Source organism: Maylandia zebra, linkage group LG14 (assembly GCF_041146795.1).
Source record: "Maylandia zebra isolate NMK-2024a linkage group LG14, Mzebra_GT3a, whole genome shotgun sequence".
NCBI lineage: Eukaryota > Metazoa > Chordata > Actinopteri > Cichliformes > Cichlidae > Maylandia > Maylandia zebra.
In genome coordinates, this window is record NC_135180.1 from 39,348,998 (window position 1) to 39,365,987 (window position 16,990).

A 16,990-nucleotide genomic window follows, 5' to 3' on the forward strand; every position below is an offset into this window, starting at 1 on the left:
CACAGGAGAAGCAAACGTCAGCGATGCAGACAGAGTAGGCTCTCTCCACAAAGTTTCACCTCCTGTTTACTCTCTGAGCTCCTCTCTGCCCCCCCAGTCCTTTGGTGGAAGTGTCCAGATTTCACGGACACTTCCTGTCGATCACACAGCATCAGTGACTTTAATAACGCGGCTCATGGTTCTGTCTCTTCGTTGACGTTTGTTTCAGGCAACCTTATTTGACAACAGCACGATCAAACTGGAAATTCTGGCCCCATTTGGTCCCCTGTGACAACATTCTGGACACGCCCCTGTGCTAAATCCGCGAGCCTCCGGCTGAGAAACAAAGTGAGTGGGAGGGAGGGAGGGGAGGAATTTGAAACCGGCTCATTTCACTAAACATCATCATCATCATCATCAGTCACCCCCCTCCACCCATCACCAAACCCACCCCACCGCCCTGGGCAATGACGTCAGCGGGGCTTTAAAAGAGCCGCCGTGACGGGACAGAAGCAGAAGATCCTCCGAGCCGCAGACAGACACACACGTGACGAAGATGAACTCCTCCTCGCGCCTCCGCTGCCTCCTCCTGCTGCTCGTCTCCCTCACCGCCTCCATCAGCTGCACCTCCGCCGCGCAGAGAGACTCCAAACTCCGCCTGTTGCTGCATCGGACGCCGCTGCTGGGCTCCAAACAGGTCCGACACGCGCACACGCACGCGCACACACGCACCCATTTCATTTGATTTCAAAAAATCTGTTTGAACTTTAATCGGAGTCTAAAAAGTTTGAAAATGATTTTCTGTGAAAGTTTTGTAGAAAAATGAAAAACTGCAGGAAAAAGTTTGAATGTATTAAATGTAATGAAACTGTAAAGGTGGAGGAAACATCACTGAGTGCAGACAAGGCTGAATATTGTCTTTATGAATGAACAGCCATAAACAAATGTACCAGATAACCAGGAAGCAGCTCCTTTAATGAAAAACACAGAAACCTGCAGCTGGTGTAAAAATCACAGCGGTTTGTTCTCTGTGAACGTTTGAGGGCTTCAGCTCTGATTTCAGCTCTGTTCACTCCTATCAAAGAAATCAGAGGCTGAAAACATCATCATCATCACTGAATAAAATCAGACAGGAAGCAAAAGGATGCAAATAAAAGCTTCAGTCTTTATTATAAACCCTGAGGCTTTAAATCCAGAGAAACGTTTCCCTCCATCACAGAGCGCTTCAGCTTCACTTTAACTACACACGTCCTGAACCAGTCTAATACCTGACAAACGAGCTGAAATCACACCTTCTCGGTCTGTGAGGGCTTCTTTTATTTCTTCGTCGTGACCTGCGTGAAGCTCTCCTGACGATGACGAGAGGGCGAGGAAAGGTTTGTTTGGCGGCTGTAAATCAGCCGATGATTCATCTGCTCATCGCTCCTTTGTGGATTCTTTATGGTCGAGTCTGGAAAGCCCGAGCGACCGATGAAGACAACGTTACTGCTGTGTGATGTTTCAGACGCTTTCAGCAGCCACTCGCGTCGTGACTTCGGTCAGACACGAGGTGAACGTTCTGAAGAAGCTCAAACAGCTTCTTCTTCCATCAGTGAAGGTTTGCAGCAGAGATCATGCAGGACTGTGACACTCTGCTGCAGGCGCTCAGCTCTTGCATCCACATCTCGACTGACGTTTCCACCTCGGCTCCACATCAGCTGCTTCTTCTGCAGCTCGACTTTCACCCATAAACATGTGAACACAGCCTCCATCTCTTTACATAGAACGGTCATTTCATCTCAGTGTTATTCGTACAGCACCGGTTCACACTGTAGGCTAAAGACTCTACAGCAAGAATCAGACGACCCGCGGCGACAGTGGGAAGGAAAGGAGAGAGAGATGGGCAGAGAGGACAAAACTAAAATGTGATGACACACAGCAGGTAGAGATCAGTGCAGACGGTTGGTGTTCAGAGAAGGGCGCGGCATGCTTTTTGAGTAAAACGGAGGATGTGGTTCCTCTCTGCAGCACCGTGACGCCATGAAGACGCCACGCAGACAGGAAACACGACGGCGTCTGACCTCTGCAGACTCACAAACACTCAGAAACTATGACATAAAACCTCTTTTTCTGTTTTGATGTGTGCAGTTTTCTTCAGCATCCCACAAACTGCTCAGCAGGAAGTGAAGGAGTCACAGCTCACCCTTTCACAATAAAGCTTGAGAGTTTTCAGAGCAGGGCTGCACGCTCCAAACTTAGTTTGTGGTTTTCTGCCCCCTGGAGGTTTAAGTGTGTTAGCATCTTTCGCTGATTGGCTTCAACCTCGAGATATCCTGCAGGTCACGGCGATGTGTTTAGAGGAATCGTCTTTGGAACAACTTTACAGATTACTGTGAAAAGTCTTTAGTTACATTAGATGTTTTCAAAACACAACTCATAAAATCTTTAAGGAAAAAGTCAAAAACATGTTTAAACTAAAACTTTAATATTTATCCACCAAATAACAACTGAACGCGTGTTGTTACAGCCGGTGTTTCAGCGACACGCTCGAACCTCAGAGAGAAATCAAAACAGCGAAACAAATTTGTCTGTTCAGAAATGTCAATAACTAATTTCACCCACATAATAAATTGTTTGTTTGTGAAACAGTAAATACAAATGAATGGATAATGAAAATATTTTGCTATTAGCATTGAAAACTATACCTTGATCATTTTTCAAAACTACTTATAAAAAAAATTCACTTATAATAAAACAAAACCATTTATAAAAATTTCATTATTATTTCATTTAATTCTCCTCAGGAAAGAATTTATAGTAATATATGAATTAGATTTCAAACAAACATAAACTCACAAAGAAAAAACTTCTGAACATCAGAAGCTAAATTTATTTAAACTAAATCATCATGATCACGATTTATTTTATAAAATTTGTTTTGTTTTTTCACAGTGTTACTACTGTCAGTCAGTTTGTAATTATACATTAAACACAAATAACTTCATTAAATCACAAAATAAATGTCATTTTATTATGTTGTGCAAAAAGTAAAATCTTCACTTTATCAATTTTGTTTTTACTACTGAATCTGGGTGATGTCACAGACAGGAGATGTCCCTATATGGTCATCTCTGGCACCAAAGCCCCGCCCACCACCTATTTAAAACAGTTAGACGGTGGGAGATAAAGATCATGCAAAGCTTCCCTCCCCCCTCCCTCACAGAGTAAAAACAGGAACTTCGTTTCACTTTAAGCAGCCGACGCTGAGCTTTGTTGGGCTCCTCACGTTCCCGCACTGAGTTATTCGTGTGTTTTTCATCTTGACGTGTTTTCAGGACATGTCGCGGACCTCGCTGGCAGAGCTGCTCCTCTCTGACCTCCTGCAGGTGGAGAACGAGGCTCTGGAAGAGGAGAACTTCCCTCTGTCCGACGGTGAACCCGAAGACATCCGCGTCGACCTGGAGCGCGCCGCCGGCAGCGGCCCGCTGCTCGCCCCCCGAGAGAGGAAAGCCGGCTGCAAGAACTTCTTCTGGAAGACCTTCACATCCTGCTGAGAGCCTCCTGCTCCTCCTGCTGTACAGAAACACGAGACTGTCGTGATTAGTTTGGATGAAGTGTTTTGATTTCTCTGAGCTGATTCTTTCCGAATGTAAACTTGATGAAACTATTTTTAATTGTTGGTTTGAATAAAATCAGTTTGAGACAAACACTCGACCCCGTCTGCTGCTCGGGGGTAAACACCTTCATCACGATGAAGAACTGCAGATTTTATGAAGCTGATTAATGCTGGTGCCGGGGAGGGAGGGCTGAACAATAAAATAACTTTAATGATGGTTAATAAAGAGAGGAAGTGGCTCCATAGCAACCACAGGGAGGAATATTTAATCAAACTGAGATAACAAATCAGATCATAAGTTTCCATTTTATTGATCCTCAGAGGCTGGACTGAACATCACAGCAGAGAAATCAATAAAAATCACCTGTGCAGATGTTCAGGCCATAAGTATGTGGACACGTGTGCACTGACACGGAGGAGACGGGGGGCTGTGGGCTTTCTTCACCACAGAAATCAATCGCTTCGCTCAAAAAAGCACATTTCAAAGCCAAACACAATAAGTAGAAAAAGCGACATTTGTGCATGTTTTTTCCAGTTTTAACTTTTCATTTTTTGCACATTTTTAATTTTAGGCTGTGAAACATTTCAACACAGAATGACCAAATAACAGAACCTCGGGTTTATATCAGCTACATGTTTCAGTGTCCTCCCGTTAGCGCTCGCACAAAGCTTCTGTTCTTCTTTGTCAAAGACAGATGATCACATCTGTCAACCTTCCCGCAGCGCTGGCGACATGTCCCCGAGCACGCCTGAACGCAAGGATTTGGTTTTGGCATTGGTGGGGACGGATGATTCAACCATCAAACTCTGCCCCGTTTCTTTTCTTTTTTCCATTTTGTCTTTGCTTCTTGATAAAAGGAGAAGTATACTTGCCTACACATGCTATTCTACCTGCTTTTAAACCGTTTAAAATTACAATTCATAGTTTTATATGTGAATTATATAATGTTAAATTCCTATTAAACAAATGACTGAAGTATTTTAGGCTTTAGTTTACTTCCATATAAATCAGGTATCATACAAACATAAAAATAGCTTCAAATACAGTCATGACAATAAAAGAATATGACTTTAAGGACTTAACAACATCACTTCAGTTACACCAACATCTCTGACACATCAGCACTAAGGGAACACTGAATGACCTGCTGGTTTTGTCCATAAAACTACTCGTCTAAGATGACCACAAAGTAAAAGATCTCTCAGCAACATTATGCAACATTTTAGGCACTGTTGCCCCGATCAGGTCAGTGAGCTGGGATGTTTTATTCTAAACATGAACTACTGTTACAGCAACACACATGGACTACATGCCCCACACAACAAACACATGCCTGCTCCTCTCGTTAGCTGAAATGAACTGCTGGCATATTGGTTTTATATCTGTACTGTCCAGTCTCTCCTGGTGGACATGGCATCACATTATTCATGGTTACATACAATTTTAGACTGATGTGGGCCAAGCCTAGCGCCTACTTGCCAACCTTGAGACCTCAGAGTTAGGGAGACATTCAAAGGGGCTGGGGAGGGGGGTATACATGTACATACATATATACAAAAAACTTTTTACAGTGTTTATTTATCGAATAAAATAAGTTAAATGTCACCGTTATTATTGTCCGGCCAGAAACAGGCCGGGGGTGTCCTTTGTGGTCTAAGTGGGCCGGGTCCTCCGAAAGCCGGGTAGACCGGAAATGAGCGACTGTGAAATTGGACGGTGTAGCCTTCAGAATTACGTCACCTGCCATCTCCTCCTTGCTGTCTAAAATATAACCGGACACTGGTGTAGATGTTCTCACACAGCAGTTTATTCAGCTGTGTGAGAACCCCGGAGGAATCCTCCCGAGGGATTAATAAAGTTTTATTTAATCTAATTTAATCTAATAACTTTAATCTCAGCCAAACCGATTTACTCACCAACAAATAAAACACAACTAAAGCACTGAAAAAGGCCAAACAATAACATGTTTACGTTGTTTGACGTTTACACAGCTACATTCTCGCCTGAAAATGTGTTAAAAGTTTATTTTGCGACCCAGAAAGATTAATAAGAGTAATCCGGTCGTGAAGTCTGACGTCACCTAAACTCCGCTGCAGGTCCATATATCAAACGATCACTATGGCATTACTGAGAGTTAAAAACTGTCTAAAGTCTTTCATCTTTAATAAAATGATCAGCGTTCTGCTCTACCAGGTGTAACAACTGAGTTTAACATCCAGGCATCCATGAAAACGGAATTTATGACATTTAACGGAGTTAGAAGTTAGCAGGAAGTTAGCTCGCTAGCTTCTATCTAAATACAATATAGCATGTCCTGACTGCGGGGTTTTGGAAACAAATTCAAACGTACAGCTCTGTTATCACTTCCAACATAAATGAAGACAGAAAACTAAACAGCAGTGACGTTTGTAGGGTTACTGAAGTTGGGCTAGCTGCTATATAATGATGTGCTACGTGACTGCTAGCGACACAGCTATGTTAGCTTAATATAAACAAGCTAACTTTTTTTCCACTCGATAAAAGTTAACGTGAGTGTTCTCGGTGGTCAGGAACAAATGTAATCGCATGGCAGGATGCTGTAAAAGGACCAAACTTCAGCCAGGAGAACAACTGAGATAATCCATCCACAATACGAGGTTAGTCATTCATATACTGCTGCATGGGCTGGGCTGTAGTTGCATCCTAAGGTTTTAAAAACTGGCCTAATCACATTGGCCATATTTGTCACATGAGGTAGGACTCCAGTAGAGACCGTAATTTAACTCTTTCTGCTCCGCTGGCTGAATGAGACGCTGACAGATCGTTTTTTTCTTACTATTGGGTTTGTTTTTCTTTACTCGAAGAGATCAAATTATTGGTGGGGACAATTCAATAATCGCTGGATGTTGGTGGGGACACGTCCCTTCCGTCCATGCCAAATCTACGCCCTTGCCTGAAAGTGTGGGCTTGGCATGGCTGAGCACAGGAAAGCTAAACGAGGGCCGACAGACAGACTGGTGTGGAAAAGCGTGTCTACAGTCAGCAACAGAGAAATGAATGCAAACATAATCAGAGCACGAGCCTCCAAACACAGAGCCAATAAAGCCCGATGTTCTGTGAACCTGTCCCCAAAACTCTCACCTCCATTTTAATCACAGCAGCTTCTTCAGCGAGCAGCAGCAGGAAGCATTTTAATTTTCCATTCCAGTTATCTTTACAATCACCGCGTGTCACACCTGAGTACAGGCTATCTAGTATGAGCAGCTTTCATACTGTTGCTGAGTTATTTCCACACGTATATTCTGTGTAATTACAGCAGAGACGCTGTGTAATTACTGTCTGCTCTCAATGATGCTGGAGGGAGCGAGGATGGAAATTAAACTCGCTGAAAAAAGACTCGACTAAAACTTCACAACTTCAGCCAGACGCTCTCACACTATTCATCACCGTGTCCATGAACGAATCGCTGAAATCAGTATGTTTCTGACTGCTCCTTACTTTTACTCCCTACATTTTAAAAACACTCTCGTTACTTTATGTGTGACGTATCTGAGTCACAGTGAGGCAGCGCTGTTCGTGTACGAATCACAAGGAGACGTCGCGTCAAAGACGTCACAGAGAGTTGACTTTGTCTCGGCCCAACACCTGAGCGACTGTTTGCGTCAGCGTGGAGCTGACCCTACAGAAGAGGAGCGAGCACAAAGGGAGCAACGTTTTTAAGTGTTTCTGTCAGCTCAACAATCCTCAGCAAACACACAAACTGTGTGCGCGCAGTTTGTCTCATGTTGTGAATCAAACTGATGGAGACTAACTGTGATATTTAAAGACTGCATGAAAACCCTCTGCAGGTTAGTGCAGGATAAACAGGTTAGCTTGCTGCACAGTGGCCTGGTTTCATGGTCACAGGAAGCTTACATAGGTGGAGCAGAGATTCATAACAACAAATCAAGAAGACTGTGGAGGAGCAGACGGAAAACACCGAGCGTTTGTGACACAAACCACCAGCTACACTCAAGAACTGCGAGAGCAGATTAGACTCAAAAATCTAACAGAGCTGGAAACGTTCTTCAGGACGACTGAAAGTGAGAAAGAACGAAGAATGAAGAGAAAAATGTGGAAAGGAGGAAGAGAGGAAACGAGCCACAGGTGGAGTTCAGGAGACGTGATTCTGATCGGCCTGATGTTAAACTGCTGCCTCGCCTCCTCTGCCACGCTAAACGACAAGTGAGGAAGGATGTGTGTGTGTGTGTGCGTGTGTGTGTGTGTGTGTGCGTGTGCGTGTGCGTGTGTGTGTGCGTGTGCGTGTGTGTGCGTGTGTGTGCGTGTGTGTGTGCGTGTGTGTGTGCGTGTGTGTGTGTGTGCGTGTGTGTGCGTGCGTGCGTGTGTGTGCGTGTGTGTGCGTGTGTGTGCGTGTGTGTGTGCGTGTGTGTGTGTGCGTGTGTGTGTGTGTGTGTGTGTGTGCGTGTGTGTGCGTGTGTGTGTGTGTGTGTGTGTGTGTGTGTGTGTGCAGCAGCTGCTGCAGTCAGATTAGCAGCTCCTTTCACTCATTAGTTCTTTGTTAAGAAAAGCTTTCAGGAGCTTAATGAGAGCTGATGATTGGCAGCTGAGACACGCAGCAGCAAATGGAGAGGGCGTCCATTACCGCCGATCACGCGACGGCACTACGTGTGAAATCACATGACCCGCTTTGAAAGTTGGTCAGATACTCAAAGTGCATTGAAAACAGTAACTGCCCATTTCTTGTAAACATGATCAGAAACAGATGCAAACCGAAGCTCAGCGGCAATAACACATGACGCCGTGTAGCACGTTCAGGAGGAGCTAGCCTCAGTTCTCACGGTGGGACCGTCTACCCAGCTGGTGATTAAATACATTAACTTCAAAATGATAAGAAATGAATGATGCCAACCAAAAGAAGAATGCAGCCCAGAGGCGGAGCCAGACATTTGAAACACCCGGGGCTTAGCCCAGTAAGCCACACCCCCGCTCCACCACTGATGCAGCCAGAACTGAGCCTTGTGGAACACCACAGGTTAGGGGAAGACCGTGTGTTTATCATATATACGTCATTCAGTGTGATCAGAGACACAAGGTCAATGACTCGACACGAAGGATGAGCCGACCCAGTTTAGACCAGATTGGACTTCATGTGGTGTGTGACCTGAAACCAGTTTAATACCACGATTTAAGCTATCGCTGTTAACATTACACAAACTTACAGACTCTAAGCTAAACGTTTGCGTGAAGCCAGTGTCCTCGATGTCCAGGCTTTGGCGTCCTGAAGCGTCCCGTACTTGCACTTATTTCAGGGACGATCTCAGCAGCTGCGACGCCACACGGAGCTGTGACCTCACTAAACTCTCTCCTGATGACTTTACGGTCTCAGCCGCTGATTTCAAGCCCGAATGAATAAAACATGATTTCTGTTTGGTTTCATTTTGTGGTTTCATTAGAGTCAGAAAATCCCACAAAGCAGGGGCGGGCGTAGGCTTCACAACACGACCCCACAAATCGCATCTTTTACACACAGTCTGTGAGCTCATCTGCGCTTCCTGCTGTGGATCTTATTATAATGTCCGCATGGCCATCAGAAACCTGCTGCTTGAATATATGTGATTGTTTCACAGCGGCGTGCAGCAGAGCGTCTTCCCTTTTTCAATATTAAATTTCAGCATTTAATTACCTTCAATAAAAGACTTTGGCTAATTTGAGGCATTCGTGTTTGCCTTCCAGCCTCAAATCCTAATTAAAGCCTAAAGAGGTTCGAAGCCTCATAAGATAAGATAAGACAAGACAAGACGAAATAAGACAAGATAAGATAAAATATAATAAGATAAAATAAGATAAGATAAGATCAAATAAGATAAGATAAGATAAGATAAAATAAGATAAAATAAGATAAGATAAAATAAGATAAGATAAGACAAGATAAAATAAGATAAAATAAGATAAGATAAAATAAGATAAGATAAGACAAGATAAAATAAGATAAAATAAGGTAAGATAAAATAAGATAAGATAAAATAAGATAAGATAAAATAAGATAAGATAAAATAAGATAAGATAAGACAAGATAAAATAAGAAAAAATAAGATAAGATAAAATAAGATAAGATAAAATAAGATAAGATAAAATAAGATAAGATAAGACAAGATAAAATAAGATAAAATAAGGTAAGATAAAATAAGATAAGATAAAATAAGATAAGATAAAATAAGATAAAATAAGATAAAATAAAATAAGATAAAATAAGATAAGATAAGATAAGATAAGATAAGATAAGATAAAATAAGATAAGATAAGATAAGATAAAATAAGATAAGATAAGATAAGACAAGATAAAATAAGATAAGATAAAATAAGATAAGATAAAATAAGATAAGATAAAATAAGATAAGATAAAATAAAATAAGAGAAAATAAAATAATCGCTACCTTATCGTGGTGGAGGGGTTTGTGTGTCACAGGGATCCCAGGGGCTATGTTGTCTGGGGGCTTTTGCCCCCTGGTAGGGTCTCCCATGGCAAATTGGCCCTGGGTGAGGGACCAGACAAAGAGCGATTCATAAGACCCTTATGAAAAGGACACCGAGGGAACAGTTTACCCTGCCCGGGATAGGGTTACCGGGGCCCCGCCCTGGAGGGTGCCCGAGGGCGAGCGTCTGGTGGCCGGGCCTTAGTCCATGGGGCCCGGCCGGGCACAGCCCGAAGAGGAGACATGGGCCCATCCTCCCGCAGGCCCACCATCCGCAGGAGGCGCCATAGGGGTCGGGTGCATTGTGTGCCGGGTGGCGGCCAGGAGCGGAGGCCCTGGAGGACTGACCCCCGGCTGCCAAGACTGGCAATAGGGACATGGAATGTCACCTCTCTGGTGGGGAAGGAGCCTGAGTTAGTGCGTGAGGTTGAGAGGTACCGGCTAGATATAGTCGGGCTCACCTCTACACATGGCTTGGGCTCTGGAACCAGTCTCCTGGAGAGGGGCTGGACTCTGTCTCAGTCTGGAGTTGCCCCTGGTGAGAGGCGGCGGGCTGGGGTGGGTATCCTAATATCCCCTCGGCTTGCTGCCGGTACGTTGGGGTTTTTCCCGGTGGACGAGAGGGTTTGTTCCCTGCGCCTTAGGGTCGGGGAACGGGTCCTGACTGTCATCTGCGCTTATGCGCCGAGTGGCAGTTCAGAGTACCCAGCCTTCTTAGAGTCCCTGGGGGGGGGGGGGGGGGGTGCTGGAGGGTGCTCCACCTGGAGACTCTGTTGTCCTGCTGGGAGACTTCAATGCTCACGTGGGTAACGACAGCGAGACCTGGAGGGGCGTGATTGGGAGGAACGGCCTCCCTGATCTGAACCCGAGCGGTGCTCTGTTATTGGACTTCTGTGCTAATCACAGTTTGGCCATAACGAACACCCTGTTCGAACATAAGAGTGTCCATAAGTGCACGTGGCACCAGGACGCTCTAGGCCGTAGGTCGATGATCGATTTTGTAATCGTATCAGCAGATCTGCGACCATATGTTCTGGACACTCGGGTAAAGAGAGGGGGTGAGCTGTCAACTGATCACCACCTGGTGGTGAGTTGGATCAGGTGGCGGGGGAAGACGCTGGACAGACCTGGTGCACCTAAACGCGTAGTGAGGGTGTGCTGGGAACGTCTAGCAGAGGCCCCAGTCCGCGAGATCTTCAACGCACACCTCCGGCAGAGCTTCAACAGCATTCCGAGGGAGACTGGGGACATTGAGTCCGAATGGACCATGTTCAGCGTCTCCATTGCCGAAGCTGCTGCATTGAGCTGCGGCCGCAAGGTGGTTGGTGCCTGCCGTGGTGGTAATCCCCGAACCAAATGGTGGACACCAGAGGTGAAGGGAGCCACCAGGCTGAAGAAAGAGTCCTATCGGGCTTGGTTAGCCTGTGGGACTCCGGAGGCAGCCGACAGGTATCGACAGGCCAAGCGGAATGCGGCTCGGGCAGTGGCTGAAGCAAAAACTCGGGTGTGGGAGGAGTTCGGAGAGGCCATGGAAAAAGACTTTCGGACTGCCTCGAAGAGATTCTGGCAAACCGTCAGACGTCTCAGGAGGGGAAAGCGGTGCTCTACCTGCACTGTGTATAGTGCTGGCGGAGCGCTGCTGACGTCGACTGAGAAAATTGTCAGGCGGTGGAAGGAATACTTCGAGGACCTCCTTAATCCCACTGACACGTCTTCCGAGGAGGAAGCAGAGTCTGGGGATGAGGGGAATGACCCGCCAATTTCCGGGGGCGAGGTCACTGAGGCAGTTAAACAACTCCTTGGTGGCAGAGCCCCTGGTGTTGATGAGGTCCGCCCCGAGTTCCTGAAGGCTCTGGACGTTGTAGGGCTGTCCTGGTTGACACGCCTCTGCAATGTTGCGTGGAGATCAGGGGCAGTACCTGTGGACTGGCAGACCGGGGTGGTGGTCCCCATCTTTAAGAAAGGGGACCGGAGGGTGTGTTCCAACTACAGGGGGATCACACTCCTCAGCCTCCCTGGGAAAGTCTATGCCAGGGTGCTGGAAAGGAGAGTTCGTCCGTTAGTCGAACCTCGGATACAGGAGGAACAATGCGGTTTTCGTCCTGGTCGCGGAACACTGGACCAGCTCTTTATCCTCTCCAGGATACTTGGGGGTGCATGGGAGTTTGCCCAACCAGTCTACATGTGTTTTGTGGACTTGGAGAAGGCATTCGACCGTGTCCCTCGGGGTGTCCTGTGGGAGGTGTTGCGGGAATATGGGGTGTCTGGCCCATTGCTACGGGCCATTCGATCCCTATACAACCGTTGCAAGAGCTTGGTTCGCATTGCCGGCAATAAGTCGGACTCGTTCCTGGTGGGTGATGGGCTCCGCCAGGGCTGCCCTTTGTCTCCGGTTCTGTTCATAATTTTTATGGACAGGATTTCTAGGCGCAGCCAAGTGGCGGAGGGCTTTCGCTTTGGTGGCCTCAGAATCTCATCTCTGATTTTTGCAGATGATGTGGTTCTGTTGGCTTCATCGGGTGAGGGCCTCCAGCTCGCACTGGAACGGTTTGCAGCCGAGTGTGAAGCAGTGGGAATGAGGATCAGGACCTCCAAATCTGAGGCCATGGTTCTCAGCCGGAAAAGGGTGGAGTGCCCACTCCGGGTCAGGGATGAGTTCCTGCCCCAAGTGGAGGAGTTCAAGTATCTCGGGGTCTTGTTCGCGAGTGATGGGAGAAGGGAGCCGGAGATCGACAGACGGATTGGGGCTGCAGCTGCAGTAATGCGGACGCTGCACCGGTCCGTCGTGGTGAAGAGGGAGCTGAGTGTAAAAGCGAAGCTCTCAATTTACCGGTCGATCTACGTCCCTACCCTCACCTATGGCCACGAGCTGTGGGTAGTGACCGAAAGAACGAGATCGCGGATACAAGCGGCAGAAATGAGCTTCCTCCGAAGGGTGGCTGGCCTCTCCCTTAGAGATAGGGTGAGAAGTTCGGCCATCCGGGAGGGGCTCAGAGTAGAGCAGCTGCTGCTCCACCTCGAAAGGAGCCAGCTGAGGTGGTTCGGGCATCTGACAAGGATGCCCCCTGGGCGCCTCCTGGGTGAGGTGTTCCAGGCATGTCCCACCGGGAGGAGGCCCCGGGGCAGACCCAGGACACGCTGGAGAGATTATATCTCTCGGCTGGCCTGGGAACGCCTTGGTATTCCCCCGGATAAGCTGGAGGAGGTGGCTGGGGAGAGGGAGGTCTGGGCCTCTTTGCTTAGGCTGCTGCCCCCGCGACCCGGCCCCGGACAAAGCGGATGAAGATGGATGGATGGATGGATGGAATAAGATAAGATAAAATAAGATAAGATAAAATAAGATAAAATAAGATAAGATAAAATAAGATAAGATAAGACAAGATAAAATAAGATAAGATAAAATAAGATAAGATAAGATAACTCAGCAGGTAATGTCGACTGATTGCAGAACCACACACAATAGAAGAGTCAGATGTTCTTCCATTTTACATTTATTCTGAATTTAATTCAACAGAAACAGTAATGTGCAAAAGTCTTGAGCCATTTCTTGATGTTTTTATTTACGAAACATGCAAACGGTTTCATTCTAACTCGTCACTATTCGGTGACTATTTCTGATCGCCAGTTCTCGTGTCATTTTCATATCTGTTTCCCTTCGTTAAGCACGGCTTCCTGGCAGCCGTCCTTCCACTGAGGCATCTCTGATGAGGATCAGTGGACAGTAATGATCAGCTGACGGTCCAGATCTTCTCTCAGCTCCTGTGTCAGAACTTTCAGAGGTTTTAGGCCTCGTGCTGCTTTGTTTAAACGACACACTGCACACCCCACTGAGTTTTTGTCATGTGTAGTGGGACCAGAAGTACAAACTCAGATAACAAACTGACCTTTATTACACACAGGACAAGAGACTATCAGAATAAAGCAGGAAACTCACAGTGAGACTAAACACCTGAACCGAATAAACACAAAGACACGGATAATATAACGGAAACACAGACCAGACACGTGGAACACAGGCGGCAGAATAACGAGGAAAACGCTGATGATCAGCAAACAGTGGGTACTATGTATCATTAATGTGTAACAACAGTCTGCACAGTCATCCACGCTTTAATCCTATCAAGACTTAAAGTGTGCATTATTAGGGGCGTGGCCTCTTTGACTGACAGGTGGACGGTGACACCGGTGGCTGTAGCTGTGTTGGTGCTACGGCTGCGGTGAGGTTTGTGTACTAACAGACATATAGGTGACATTCATCCTGAACCTGTCTAAACGCGACAGCCTCAACCTGACATCATCTCCATCATCTGCTTCAGCAGCAGCGAGTCATCTTTAGGTGGATGTGCAGGTGCGTTCAGCCTCTGACAGGAAGCTGCCGTGACGTCGTACACCTCTCCGTCTTGTTAAGAAATGAGCGTTTCTTTATTAAACAGGAAACGGCAGCTGCAGCTGCACAAAGAGCCTGAGCCGCCAATCAGCCCGTCAGCCAATCACACGCCAGCATTTAAACAGCTTCAATAAACCTTAATGAGCGTTAATTACATCTGAAAGCTTCACTGGAACACAGCGCACACTGCCTTTTAACTCTGTGTGTGTGTGTGTGTGTGTGTGTGTGTGTGTGTGTGTGTGTGTGTGTGTGTGTGTGTGTGTGTGTGAGTGTGTGTGTGAGTGTGTGTGTGTGTCTGTGTGTGTGTGTGTGTGTGTGTGATGTATGCAGCAGCTGATTAGTCGTCTTTTTAAGGTGAAATCATCATCAGAAGCCACACACACACACACACACACACACACAGACACACACACACACAGACACACACACACACACACAGACACACACACACACACACACACACACACACACACAGACACACACACACACACACACACACACTCACACACACACACACACACACACACACACTCTCACACACACACAGACACACACAGACACACACACACACACAGACACACACACAGAGCACGATGATGTCAGCAGCATTCAGGAGATCAGAGGTCAAACTGCGATCAGCAGGGCTAACCAATCACAGAGCAGCTGATAAAGTGGAGAAACACAGCGTGTTGCCGCGGTGACGTTATCATCAGCCTCCAGGTTTGGAGGTGAGTCAGACTGTGAGGTTTGTGTGGGGCCCAGTGCATGATGGGTAGGCGCGGCGTGCTCTGGGTTCAGTCTGCAGCGAAAAGATGACACAAACTTCAGAGTTTAACATTTAAGAGACGCGACCTTTGACCCCTGCAGCAGCTGCTTCCTCCTGATTAAAACCTCGCTGAGCTTCAGTTTGTTCACACATCCACACGTCTTTCACTGTACGCCGTTTATACAGATGAGTCACTTTAACCTCGAAACAAAATGAAGGCCCGTGTTTGTGAAACGCTGCAGGTAAGAGCTCCACCTGGCTCAGGTAAGCAGCCAGCTGCTGGGACGATATCTGCCTCAACTTCAAGACTCTGAATATCCATGAGCGTCTCTTTGTCCATCGACACGACAACGTCTGAGTGTCTGCGTGACTCCAGACGATCTCCACAGTTCCTCCTTTAGCCATCGGCCTTTTTCTTTCTTCCATGGTTAGATCTAAAACCAGGCGCAGAGTCCATCATGGAGAGGACCTGGAGGAGACATGGTCCACGTTTGAGTCTGCAGCACAGCCTGTGATGACTTCACATCTGATTCACTGAAGCTTCACAAAGATGCACAAAAGAAAATGTTGTTTTCAGGAGGCTGACCTTCAGCTGTAACTGCGTTTGATTAAAAACTGAAAGGGGAAGCGACGCAAACGCCGCCGCATCATGTAAAGTGACGTTTGGAGCGCACAGGTGAGGATGAGTCAGCTTCCTGCAGGTGTTTGAGCGTCACCGGCGTCTCTCCCACAATAAGAAGTCACCCGACAGCGAGAAGCTGAAGGTTTTCACCACAGCTCGTCTTCGTCTCTTTGACAGATGCAGCTGCTGCTTTTCTTCTGCTCAATGACAAGGTGACGCTGAAGAGCTCCTCATTCACTTCACCTCCTCTCCTTCACTGCCTCTTCTCCTCTCTCCTTCCTCACAGGGAAATGAGAGGAGAGGATGAAGAGGAGAGGATGTGATGAGGAAGGGAGGTCGTCTTCTTTGGAAGAACCGTCAGAAAAAAGAGGGCAGGAAGAAAATGAAAAGAAATAAAGAACAAGAAAACTGAAGATGGAAAGAAAGAAGACAAAAAGATGGTGAAAGGTTGATGCACTAAAGAAAGAAAGAATCTGTCAGGAGATGACATCATCAGTCATTTCCTGGTCCAAACAGCAAGAACGGTCTAAATTCTTTTAGAGTCAGAAGTTCGTTTCTATCTACAGATGATAAACCATCACATGAATGCATCAGGCAGGAGTCAGATGGTCTGCAGTGAGAGCAGGGAGCAGGTGGAGGTTACAAACCCAGTGGAGACACAGACAGGAGGAGAGGTAGTGAAGGTGGATGAGCTTAAATAGCTGGGGTCAACCTTAAAGCCGTGGACGGTACCCGAGACAGGTGAAGATGAGAGAGCAGGCAGGGTGGAGTGGGTGGAGACAGGTGTCATGGGTGGTGGCTGAAGGAGAGCAGCAAGAGGTAAAGGGAAGGTTTAAAGACGGCGGTGAGACCTGCTGCGATGCATGGAGGAGGAGGAGGCCCAGCTGAAGGTGTTAGACGCCACCGTCTGTCAGAGGAGGTGTGCAGAGGAACACTTTATCATCCACAGAGGGGCAGTTTGCTTTGGAGCCAGCAACACAAATAACACAAGACAGAATGACAAAATGAACAGGAACAAATGAGGATTCAAGGGAGGGAGAGTGGATATGATGGAGCTGCCAGGCTGGAGGAGAAGACGACGAGCTCAGAGGCTGATGAACGCAGTGAAGGAGGACATGCAGAGGGTGTGTGTGTGACAGAAGAGGTGCTCGCTCAGCTCTGTGAGAACAGCAGCGACGCCTGGAGGAT

At 46.9% G+C, this 16,990-nt stretch overlaps 1 protein-coding gene across 1 annotated transcript; it reads left to right on the forward strand.

The window, feature by feature from the left end:
• The first annotated feature begins 477 nt into the window (after positions 1 to 477).
• Positions 478 to 3,665, forward strand: sst1.1 (somatostatin 1, tandem duplicate 1). The gene is made up of 2 exons (XM_004564989.2): positions 478 to 676; positions 3,294 to 3,665. The coding sequence occupies exons 1-2, from the start codon at positions 536 to 538 to the stop codon at positions 3,510 to 3,512; spliced, it is 360 nt and encodes a 119-aa protein (XP_004565046.1). The 5' UTR covers positions 478 to 535; the 3' UTR covers positions 3,513 to 3,665.
• Positions 3,666 to 16,990: the final 13,325 nt, after the last annotated feature.